Source organism: Saccopteryx leptura, chromosome 3 (genome assembly GCF_036850995.1).
Source record: "Saccopteryx leptura isolate mSacLep1 chromosome 3, mSacLep1_pri_phased_curated, whole genome shotgun sequence".
Classification (NCBI taxonomy): domain Eukaryota; kingdom Metazoa; phylum Chordata; class Mammalia; order Chiroptera; family Emballonuridae; genus Saccopteryx; species Saccopteryx leptura.
Window position 1 is genome coordinate 120236907 of NC_089505.1, and position 13134 is coordinate 120250040.

At 39.6% G+C, this 13134-nt stretch overlaps 1 protein-coding gene across 1 annotated transcript in view; it reads right to left on the reverse strand.

Annotated features, from left to right (window-relative positions):
* Positions 1–13134, reverse strand: part of PIK3R3 (phosphoinositide-3-kinase regulatory subunit 3) — a 97467-nt gene that overhangs the window by 29215 nt on the left and 55118 nt on the right. Inside the window, exon 4 of the mRNA XM_066376161.1 lies at positions 11944–12042. Coding sequence (XP_066232258.1) covers positions 11944–12042 — 99 coding nt within the window. The remainder of the gene's footprint in view (positions 1–11943; positions 12043–13134) is intronic.

Genomic DNA, 13134 nt, shown 5'->3' on the forward strand with positions numbered 1-13134 from the left:
TAAGTTTAGTGCTTACATTTTCTTCTTTGTAATTTATTGTTTCAGATCTTATATTTAGGTCTTTGATCCACTCTGAATTAATTTTTGTGCAGGGGAACAAACTGCAGTCAAGTTCCATTCTCTTGTATGTGGCTTTCTAGCACCATTTATTCAAGGGGCTTTCTTTCCTCCATTGTTTATTTTTGCCTCCTTTGTCAAAGATTATTTGTCCATATATATGTGATTTGAATTCTGAGCTCTCAATTATTATTATTTATTTTTAATTCAGTGAGAGGAGATGAGGCAGAGACAGGACTCCTGCAAGCGCCCTGACCGGGATCCACCCAGCAGCCCACTAGGGGGTGATGCTCTGCCCATCTGGGCCTTCCTCCATTGCTCAGCAACTGAGCTCTTCTTAGCACCTGAGGTAGAGGCCATGGAGCCATCCTTAGCATCTGGGGCCAACTTACTAGAATTGAGCCATGGCTTCAGGAAGGGAAGAGAGAAAGAAAGAGAAAGAGAGAGAGAAGAAGCAAGAGGGAGAGGGGTGGAAAAGCAGATGGACTCTTCTCCTGTGTTCCCTGACTGGGAATTGAATCCAGGACATTCACATGCTGGGCCGATGCTCTACTACTGACCCAGGGCCTGGGCTCTCAATTCTGTTCCACTGGTCTGTGTATCTGGGGTTTTTTTTTTTGCCAATATCATGCAGTTTTGATTATTGTGGCTCAGTAGTATAATTTGAATTCAGGTAGTATAATGCCTCCAGTTTTATTCATTTTTCTTAGGATTGCTTTGGCTATTCAAGTCTTTTATGGTTCCATACAAATCTGGTGATTTTTTCGTTCTATTTCTTTAAAAAATGACATTAGGATATTAATTGGGATAGCATTAAATTTGTATATTGCTTTTGGAACTATGGCCATTTTAACTATGTTGATTCTTCCAGTCCATGAACATGAACTATTTTTCCATTTCATTGTGTCTTTTTCAATTTCTTTTAGTAATGTTTAGTAGTTTTCAGTATATAGTAACTTAACATTCTTTGTTAAGTTTATTCCTAGATTGTTTTTGGGTTTTTTTGCAACAGCAAAAGGAATTTTTTCAATTTATTTTCTGAAGTTTTACTGTTGGCATATAGGAAAGCAACAGACTTTTGTATATTGATTTTGGATACTGAGACTTTACTGTATATGTTTATTGTTTCTTTATTTTTTTTAGAAGAGAGGAGGGGAGATAGTGAGGCCGACTCCTGCATATGCCCTGACCAGAATCAACCCAGCAACTCCATCTAGGGCAATCCTGAAGCACTGAGCTATTTTTAGCACCTGAGGCTGAAACACTCGGACCAACCGAGCTATCCTCGGTGCCTGGGGTCATGCTCGAACCAATCAAGCCAACAGCAGCAGGAGGGGAAGAGAAGCATATGGTCATCTCTCCTGTGTGTCCTGACCAGGAATCAAACTCAGGATGTCTATATGCTGGGCCAATGCTCTATCCACTGAGCCACTGGCCAGGACCTTTTTATCATCTCTAATAGCTTTCAAGTAGAGTTGTTGGGGTTTTCTATATAAAGGATTATCTTATCTGCAAAAAGTGGTACATTTACCTCTTATTTCTCAATATGGATGCCTTTTATTTCTTTTTCTTGCCTGATTGCTCTAAGACTTCAGTACTATGATGAATAAGAGTGGACAGAGTGGGCATCTTTGTCTTATTCCTGATTTTAGAGGAAAAGCTTTCAGCTTTTCACCATTTAGTATGATACTGTCTAAGGATTTGTCATATATGGCCTTTATTATATTGCTCACAAAAATTAGGGGATATTTCAAAATTAATATGAAGCTATAAAATATCCCCTAATTTTTGTGAGCAGTGTATGTTGAGGTACTTTCCTCTATACTCATTTTATTGAGTGTTTTAATCATAAATGGATGCTGTATCTTATTGAATGCCTTTTCTGTATCTATTGACAGGATATGATTTTTGCCCTTTGTTTTGTTGATGTGATGTATCAAGGAACAGATAAAAACACAGTCATAGTTGGAGAACTCAACACACCATTGACATCTTTAGACAGGTCATCCAAACAGAAAATCAATAAAGAAATATCAGCCTTAAACAACACACTAGACCAAATAGACATAAGTGACATTTATAGAACATTTCATCCCAGAACATCAGATTATACATTCTTTTCCAGTGTGCATGGAACATTCTCAAGGACAGACCAATATGGTTGGCCACAAATCTAGCATCAACTAATTCAAGAAGACTGAAATCATACCAACCATATTCTCTGACCATAATTCTCTTAAATTAGAATTCAATCGCAAAAAGGAAGTAAAGAAAGCCACAAAAACATGGAAATTAAACAACATACTTCTAAAAAATTACTGGATCAAAGAAGAAATAAAAGCAGAGATCTAAAGATATATAAACAAAATGACAATGTAATATATCAAAACTTCTGGGATGCAATGAAAACAGTAATAAGAGGGAAGTTTGTATCATTATAGGCTTAAATTAAGAAGCAAGATGCCAGACCAGGTGGTGGCGCAGTGGATAGAGCGTCGGACTGGGATGCGGAAGGACCCAGGTTCGAGACTCCGAGGTCGCCAGCTTGAGCGCGGGCTCATCTGGCTTGAGCAAAGAGCTCACCAGCTTGTACCCAAGGTCGCTGGCTCCAGCAGGGGGTTACTCGGTCTGCTGAAGGCCCACAGTCAGGGCACATGTGAGAGAGCAATCAATGAACAACTAAGAAGTAGCAACACGCAATGAGAAACTGATGACTGATGCTTCTCATCTCTCTCCGTTCCTGTCTGTCTGTCCCTGTCTATCTCTGCCTCTGTAAAAAAAAGAAGCAAGAGGCCCTGGCCGGTTGGCTCAGTGGTAGAGCGTAGGCCTGGCGTGCGGAAGTCCCGGGTTCAATTCCCGGCCAGGGCACACAGGAGAGGCACCCATCTGCTTCTCCACCCCTCCCCCTCTCTTTCCTCTCTGTCTCTCTCTTCCCCTCCCGCAACCAAGGCTCCATTGGAGCAAAAGATGGCCCGAGCGCTGGGGATGGCTCCTTGGCCTCTGCCCCAGGCGCTAGAGTGGCTCTGGTTGCGACAGAGCGACGCCCTGGATGGGCAGAGCATCGCCCCCTGGTGGGCGTGCCAGGTGGATCCCAGTTGGGCGCATGCAGGAGTCTGACTGCCTCCCCGTTTCCAGCTTCAGAAAAATACAAAAAAAAAAAAAAAAAAAAAAAAAAAAAAAAAAAGCAAGAGATCCCAACTAAACAACATGATATTATATCTTAAAGAACTAGAAAAAGAACACCAAAGGCAACCCAAAGTCAGCAGAAGAAAAGAAATAATAAAAATCAGAGCAGAATTAAATGAAATAGAAAACAAAAAACATACAGAAAAAATTAATACAACAAAGAGCTGGTTCTTTGAAAAGATCAATAAAATTGACAAACCCAAGTGTTAAATGTAACCATCAGTTACTAAGTTAACTACAGCAAGATCACTCTCAGTCTCACTATGCCAGCAAGTTAACTTCATAGATTATGAATAAAAAAAATACGGACATAAAAAACGCACACACACACACACACACACACACACAAAGACAAACGGCTGATTAGAGTTACTAAGGAAAAAAGAGAAAGGACTCATATAAACAAAATCTGAAATGAAAGAGGAGAAATTACCACAGATATCATAGATATACAAAGGATCATACTAGAATATTATGAAAGATTATATACCGCCAAATTCAACATTCTGGAAGAAATGGGTAAGCTCCTAGAACTATACAATCTTCCTAGCCTGAGTCACAAAGAAGTAGAAAACATAAATAGACTGATGAGCAGTAAGGAAATAGAAACTATCAAAAACCTCCCCAAAAATAAAAGTCTAGGACCAGATGGCTACATTCAAAGAAGATTTGGTACCTGTCCTTCTCAAAGTCTTCCAAAAATTTAAAGAAAAGGCAATATTTCCCAATACATTTTATGATACCAAAATCTGGCAAGAACAACACACACAAAAAAAAGAAAACTAGAAACCAACATCTCTGATGACTACAGATGCAAAATTCCTAAACAAAATACTAGCAAATCAAATACTACAATACATTAAAATATATATATATCACGATCAAGTGGGGTTCATTCTAGGAGCACAAGGATGGTTCATTGTAGTATTATTTATAATAGCCAAGATCTACAAGCAGCCCAAGTCTCCATCAGTAGGTAAGTGGATTTTTAAAAAGCTGTGGTACATTTACATGATGGAATACTACTTGGCTATAAAAAAAGAAGGAAATCTTCCCTTTGCAACAATATAAATGGGTCTGGAGAGCATTATGCTAAGTGAAATAAAACAGTCAAGAGTAAGACAAGTACCATATGATTTCACTCATGTGTGGGATCTAATGAACAAAACAAACTAACAAGCAAAACAGAGACAGACTCATAGATAGAAGGCAGGCTGATAGCTGTCAGAGAGAGGGAGGTTGTAGGCTGTGGGCTGAATGAAAATGGTGAAGGGATTAAGGAAAGAAAAACCTTAAGCCTGACCAGGCAGTGGCACAGTGGATAGAGCATCAGACTGGAACATGGAGGACCCAGGTTTGAAACTCTGAGGTCGCCAGCTTGATCATGGGCTCACCAGCTTGAGTGCAGGGTCACTGGCCTGAGTGTGGGATCATAGACATGACCCCATGGTAGCTGGCTTGAGCTCAAAGGTCGCTGGCTTGAGCCCAAGGTTGTTGGCTTGAACCAAAGATCATTGGTTTGAGCAAGGGATCACTTGCTCTGCTGTAGCCACCGCCACTCCAGTCAAGGCACATATGAGAAAGCAACTGATGAACAACTAAGGTGCCACAATGAAGAATTGATGCTTCTCATCTCTCCCCCTGTCTCTCTGTCCCTGTCTCTCTCTCTGTGTCTCTAGCAAAAAAAAGGGAAAGAAAAAAAAAGACAGACACCAGTATGGTGATTACCAGAAGGAAAGGGGGGTCAGGGTTAGTAGGAGAGGTATAGGGAGGATAAATGATGGAAGGAAACTTGACTTGGGAACTTAGGGTGATGAACACACAATACAATGTACAGATAATGTATTATAGAATTGTACAGCTGATACCTATATAATTTTATTAACCAATGCTATTCCAATAAGATCAATTAAAAAAGTGAAAAAAAAAGTCCTGGCTGGTTAGCTCAGTCAGTTAAGAGCATTGTCCTGAAATGGTAAGGTTGCAGTTTCAATCTCCAGTCAGGGCACACATGGAAAGCAACCAACGAATGAATGCACAACTGAGTGGAACAACAAACTGAATGCTTCCCTTCCCCTCCTTTCTCTCTCTCTTCCTCTCTGTCTCTAAAAAAGTCAATCAATAAATATAAATAAATTAGACCCTGGTGGACAGCTTGGTTGGTTGGAGCATCGTCCCAGAGCACAGAAGTTACCAGTTCAATTTCCTGGTCAGGGCACATACAGTAGCAGCTCGATGTTCCTGTCTCTCTCTCCCTGCCTATTTCAAAAAAAATTTTTTTAAACGATGGGGTAAAAAGGATCTAAAGTTCAGGAGAAAGTGATGGATTGAAGTATAAAACAGCTATCATCCTATAGATGGTATCTAAAGATAAGCAATAAGCATAGCTGAACAACAGAACAGGTCCAAGAGGACCTGGGGTAGTTTAGTGTCAGAAAGATGAGGAAGAACCACAAACGAAATCAAGAGAGAGCAATTAATGAAGTAAAAGGAGAACTAAGAGTGTGTTATCCTAAAATAAATTTCTTTTCCATTGATTTGAGAGAGAGAGAAAGAGGAAAGGGGTGGGAGAAGGGAGAGAGAGAAGACAGAAGCATCAACTCATTGTCCCACTTAGTTGTGCACTCATTGGTTGTTTCTCCTATATGCTGAGACCAAACCTCAGTGCACCAGGACAATGCTGTATCCTCTGAGTCACCCAACCAGAGCCTAAAAGCATTTCAACAAAGAGAAAATGATCAACTGGGTAAATGACTTAAAGCTTGACAAAGGAGAAATCACTAAGTGATCTTGACAGAATAGTTTCAGTGGCATGCTAAGGATAAAAGCCTGACTGAAATGAATTAAAGAGAGTGAAAGAAGAAGAAAAAGAAATGCCTATAGACAACTGTCTTGAAGAATATTGCTGTAAATAAGAGCAGGAAAATAAGGAAATAGTTGGAAAGAGAAATTATCTTTATTATTCTTAAATGGGACATAGTATAGCATATTTATATGCTAATGAAATGACTCAGTAGAAAAATAAAAACCGTTGATGGGGGGCGGGGGGGAGACAAGATAATTCCCAGGGTGACAGCCTTGAATAGATCAGTGATGGGATCTAGTTCACAAGGAGAGAGGTGGATCCTGGACAAGAAATTGAACAGTCTCCCACTGGAACAGGAGAAAGGCAAAGTCTTCACATTCAGGTTGCAAATATGCTGATAACAGTGGCAATAGGAGCATAATGAAGTTAGATCTCTTCTGACACCTTTTATGTTCTCAGTGAAACAGGAAGCAACTTTAGTTGAAAGGGGGAAGATGTGTTGTTGATTTGGAGAAAGAAAAACAAATGTGAGCCTGACCAGTGGTGGCACAGTGGATAGAGCATCAACCCGGGACACTGAGGTCCCTGGTTTAAAAACCCCAGGTCACTGATTTGAGTGCGAGCTTGTCAGCTTAAGTACGGGATCACTGGCTTGAGTGTGGGATCACTGACATGATCCTGAGGTCGCTGGCTTGAGCCCGAAGTCATGGGATTGAGCAAAGGGTTAGCTGGAGCCCTCCAATCAAGTCAAGACATGAATGAGAAGCAATTAATGAACAACTAAAGTAAAGTAACTACAAGTTGATGCTTCTCATCTCTCTCTCTCTAAAATCAATAAAATAAAAATTAAAAAAAATTTTATAATGTAAAATTGTCATCTAGGAAAGTGGGAGAGCAAATGAATTGCAGAAATACAGAAATCCATCTGACCAGTACTAAAGTCCTGTTTAGGATTACTAGACACAAATGTAATGTGAGACCAGTCAGCATGGTGTATTTTTCTTAAAATTTAGCTATTGTATAGGCACAAAACAGACAGAGTTGAATTTAATAAGTGTTGGAATATAGTTCAGTAACTTCAGTGGAGGGAGAGAGGAGCAAATTTGTTGAGGAAACCTTATATTCACAAGGGTAATTTTAACAATGGACCATGGACTCTAAGCAGAAAAGGAGGGAAATGAAGATATGAAAAAAAAACTGTAGAATGGTTTATTTTTAATTATATGTCTCTCTTCCTCACTATAATCATCTTGAACAGAAGAACCATGATATTCCTTGTATCCTAGCACCTGGCCCAATGCCTGGCATAGAACTGATGTCTAAAGATTTGTTAACCATCCAGCTGTTCTACAATGAATACTATTTACCAATTTTAAAAGTGGTTATTGAGCCTGATCAGGTGGTGGCACAGTGGATAGAGCATCAAACTGGGACACAGAGGACCCAGGTTTGAAACTCCAAGGTCGACAGCTTGAGCGTGGGGCTGATCTGGCTTGAGCACAGGGTCACTTGCTTGAGTACGGGGTCACAGACATGACCCCATAGTCGCTGGCTTGAGCCCAAGGTCGCTGGCTTGAGCAAGGGGTCACTCGCTCTGCTATAGCCCCCCGTCAAGGCATGTATAAGAAAGCAGTCAATGAACAACTAAGGAGCTGCAACAAAGAATTGATGCTTCCCATCTCTCTCCCGTCCTGGCTGTCTGTCCTTATCTGTCCCTCTCTCTGCCTCTCTCTCTCTCTGTCACACACACACACAAAAATGGTTATTGAATTGAAAAACCACTCCATGCTCAACATTTACTCTCTCTGGTCTGATTTTACTCTCATTCCTCTCCTTTGAGGGTCACTAATGACTTTTATTAAATTGAGACTGTGACTCCTCCCTCTAACCAAGGCTCAAATTCTTTGCAGTGACTGAAAGTTCTACTCTCCCCTCCTTCTTCCCATAGCCCACATCCTTCTTAATATTTCATTCTCCCATGACTTCAATGATATTATTTTCTCTCAACCTCTTAGACTGCTTTCTCGTCTTCCTTCCTGCTGTTAAACAGTCATTCCCTAAAAGAATTTGCCTTCAGCCTCTATCCTTTTCCTTCTATATACTCTCCTTAAAATTCCATTTATTCGCCTGACCAGGAGGTGGCGCAGTGGATAGAGCATTGGACTGGGATGCGGAAGGACCCAGGTTCGAGACCCCGAGGTCGCCAGCTTGAGTGCAGACTCATCTGGTTTGAGCAAAGCTCACCAGCTTGGACCCAAGGTCGCTGGCTCAAGCAAGGGGTTACTCGGTCTGCTGAAGGCCCATGGTCAAGGCACATATGAGAAAGCAATCAATGAACAACTAAGGTGTTGCAATGCGCAATGGAAAAACTAATGATTGATGCTTCTCATCTCTCTCCATTCCTGTCTGTCTGTCCCTGTCTATCCCTCTCTCTGACTCACTCTCTGTCTCTGTAAAAAATAAATAAATAAAAATTTTAAAAAAAAATTTCCATTTATTCTATGAAGACGGTACTGAATCTTCTTCTGGCCCTATACTCTCTCCTAAGCATAAAGCCTATACCTTGGATATATTCTAGATACATTTTTACCTAGAAGTTTGGAGCAGCTAAAAATCAACATCTGTCCCACTTCCCCAATAAAACACTGCTCCTGACAGTGTTTCCTATTTCTATAAATGGCACATTCATTGTAAGCCTAGCAGGCTCAAACCACAGTTATCTTCAACTTCCTGTCAACTTTAAACATACTCTATTATCAAATCCCTTTTGCTCTTAGCTCCCCACTGCCTCTTACTTTGATTCAATTCCTTTCTTGGAGCCACTATCCTAAGTACAGTGTATTCTATCTTTTGATCCTGTCATTCCCCCTCGTTAAAACCCTTTATTAATTTCTTTTCTTTCTTTCTTTTTTTTGCATTTAGAAATAAAAGTCAATTCCTTACCATGGCTCATTAGGCTCTCTGCATCTGGCTCCTTTCCACTTTCAACTTTATCTCCTACCACTGTGGTCCACACTGTAAGCCAGCCAGAGTGGTCTTTGTATTCACTGGATCTACAAAATCTTCCCCAAATTGGTGTCTCTGCATTTTCTGTTCCCTTTCTCTGGAACACTCTTCTGGCTAGATCTTTCCAATCCTTCAGTTTTCAGAAGTGATATCCTCATAGAGGTCCTCCTTTTTAAAACTATCTTAAATTCCCTTTTCTCATATTCTCTATCATAACCTTACGTATTACTATATAGTACTTTATAATTGAAGTTATCTCAGTTCTTTTTTATATGCTTATTATATCTCCCCCACTTCTACCTCCCTGAACATAAACGCTATGGACAAGAGGCTATGTCTGGCTTGTTCATCATTTCCTCTTCCTAGAGCAGTACCTATTAATACTGTGGGCATCCAATAAATATTAAATGATTAAAGAATAAACCCTATTCTGGATCACTATTACCTCTCAATTTCTTTCTTTCTTTCTTTTTTTTCTTTTTCTTTTTTTTTAAAGAGAGGCAGGGGGAGAGAGAGACAGGAATATCAGGCTGCTTCTATATGTGTCCTGACCGGGGAATCTAACCGGCAACCCCCATGCTCTGGGAGAACGTTTCATCCAGCCAGTGCTTAATTTTTATCGATGTTTAGAGAAACAGAGGGGAGGAGGAAGAGCAGCATTCATTTGCTGTTACACTCAGTCATGCATTCTTTGGTTGCTTCCGGTGTGTTCCCTGACCAGGGATCGAACCCGCAACCTCATTTCGGGACAATGTTCTTAACTGACTGAGCTAACCAGCCAGGACCTATGTCTCTCTTTTTTTTTTTTTTCAGAGACAAAGAGAGAGTCAGAGAGAGGGATAGACAGGGACAGACAGACAGGAACGGAGAGAGATGAGAAGCATCAGTCATCAGTTTTTCATTGCAACACCTTAACCTTAGTGGTTCATTGATTGCTTTCTCATATGTGCCTTAACCGTGGGCAGACCGAGTAACCCCTTGCTCGAGCCAGCGACCTTGGGTCCAAGCTGGTGAGCCTTGCTCAAACCAGATGAGCCCACGCTCAAGCTGGCGACCTCAGGGTCTCAAACCTGGGTCCTCCGCATCCCAGTCCAACACTCTATCCACTGCGCCACTGCCTGGTCAGGCCTATGTCTCCTTTTTCTTTTTTTTTACAGAGACAGAGAGAGAGTCAGAAAGTGGGATAGATAGGGACAGACAGACAGGAGCAGAGAGAGATGAGAAGCATCAATCATCAGTTTTTCATTGTGACACCTTAGTTGTTCATTGATTGCTTTCTCATATGTGCCTTGACCGTGGGGCTACAGCAGACCAAGTAACCCCTTGCTCAAGCCAACGACCTTGGGTCCAAGCTGGTGAGCTTTGCTCAAACCAGATGAACCTGCACTCAAGCTGGCGACCTTGGGGTCTCGAACCTGGGTCCTCCGCATCCCAGTCCGACGCTCTATCCACTGTGCCACCGCCTGGTCAGGCTCAATTCTTAATGGTCTTCTAACTCTACTAGTTAGTAGCCATCCTCTTTCATTCTTTTCATTCAAATATAGTCTGACCATATAACTTACCTACTGAAAAAAAGGAATTGTTTCTCCTGCATATCTACAATATTAAATACAAACTCTAAATTTTAGAATTCAAAGCCCTCTTCAATATGACCCTTTTCTAACCTTCTATTCCTCACCACCCATACCAACTACTGTATCTTTTGCTCCATAAGATGCACTTCTTTTCCCCCAAAAGTAGAGGGGAAAATGCCTGTGCATGTTATAGAGCGAAAAATACAGTATTTTATTAACTATTTTAACACACTATTTGGCTCAGATTTTTTTTTTTCGTATTTTCCTCCTTAAAACCCTAGGTGTGTCTTATGGTTAGGTGCATCTTAGGGAGCGAAAAATATGGTACTTTTTTCTTCTTTTCAAACTCTACCCACTAACCAAATGAGAATACATCTTACAGAAGAGGACTCTACAGTTTCTTGCCTCCATATCTTTTTCCTATTGTTACTAATTCTGCAAACCCCTTCCCACTTTCTACATATCCAAACCTATCACTTTATTCAAAATACACTGCAAATGCAATTACTTCCATGAAGGAGAGCCTTCTATATCCTTCATATATCTCAACAAGATATCTCTTGTCCTCTTTTAAGCTACAGGAGGGGAAGAACGAGAGAGAGAGAGAGAGAGAGAGAGAGAGAGAGAGACAAAGAGAAGTGCAAGAGGGGGAGAGGTGGAGAAGCAGATGGGCGCATCTCCTGTGTGTCCTGACCGGGAATTGAGCCTGGGACATCCACATGCTGGGTCAACACTCTACCACTGAGTCAACCAGCCAGGGCCTAAACTATGTCACATCTTTGTAAATATAAAGAGTTATATACCTACCACTTATGAGATTTTTAATATGCCCACATGGATAGCATGATACAGACTGAGAATTGCTTTATCGTCTACATATCCTCACCAGCCTAAATAAGGTTGAGTTTTAACTCTCTGAAGTATATACACTAAGAAAAATAATAGGATTATTAGAGGGGTGGATTCCCAACATTTCAATAATAACTTTAGGCTATGCACATGACTTCTACTTCACTCAGAAGGGTAACAGAATGCATCTTATTTCCTTACACTTAGTGATTTTAGCTTTTTCATTTCATTGCTACATAAAAATAAAAATTGCTAAAAAAAATTGCTGTCATTTTTATATTTAAATATCATATTTAACGTATATAGTATAAGGATACTTACCCGAACAACTAAATTATGTATCTAAATTACATAAAAATATGGAAAATGTGTATATAAAGATTTAAATAAAACACAGAAATCTTTGTATACCCAGAAATAAATAATGCTAATAGAACAGTAACCAGAATGCTGAAAAATACTCACCGCAAAGTCAACGTATAATCTCCTTGCATTTTTGTTGAGGCATCTCTGACCAAGAAGGTACCATCTGGCATGTCCCGTAATTTGTCATTTACCTCTTCCCTGAAGAATTATTTAAGAAATGAAAAAAACGTAAGCGTAATTTGTTGGTTCCTTTCACATATTAATACTAAGGCTAGTCAGGAGTTAGGTATATGTCTAAGGCTATAGAGAATCACAAAGCCTTTAGAAGTCATTTAGATATGTTAATTCTGTTTTGATTTTCAATGTTATGCAATCTAAGGAAGGGCTATCAGCTTCTTAAACTTTTCCAGATTTCAACTGTGTATTGGGGATAGTGTTTCCATTAAGCCTTTGGGAATTCCTTACGTGTGAACTTGCAAAACTTCAGGAAAAACCAGAGATGTTTAAAAGGTTATATTTAAGCAATTGGCAGCTGTGTCTGATCAGAGCAGGAAAAATGCACTAAATTCGCAATCTTTCAATATAATATTCTCCAATGTGAATTTATACTGATAAATTCCTCTGCAGAGCTGGTCTGGAACTTTAAGGTACAACATAAGAACACTCAAAAGAAATGGCAAGGCATAAAAGACCCTGAATTATAGGTCCACAGGGTCTTAAAATATAAATTTAAATATTTAATATAATAGATCCTTTTATTAAACAATGCTAAAATAAAATTTTCTGGTAATTTTAATGTGAATTATATCGTCTTCCTCAAAAAATTAAATATGGAATTATCATATAACCTAGAATATTCAATTCTGGATATATACCCCCAAAAAATAAAAGTAGGGACTTGAACATTTATAAACCAATGTACATAGCAGCAGCATGATTCAGTAGCCAAAGCTGGAAACAATCTAGATGTTTATCAAAGCCAAATGTCCAGATGAATAAATATATATAAAATGGAATAGTGTTCAACTTTAAAAAGAAAAGAAATTCTGACACATGCTATGACATGAATGAACCTTGAAGATATTATGCTAAGTAAAGTAAGTCACAAAATGACAAATATTGTATAATTCTACTTATATGTAGTATCTAGAGTAGTCAAATTCATTGAAACAAATTAGGATGGTGGTTGCCACGGAGGGGATGGTAAAACAAAGAAGAAAGGGGCATTAGTGTGTTATTAATTAATGGGTATAGTTTCACTTGGAAAGATGAAATAGTTTCAGAGATGGA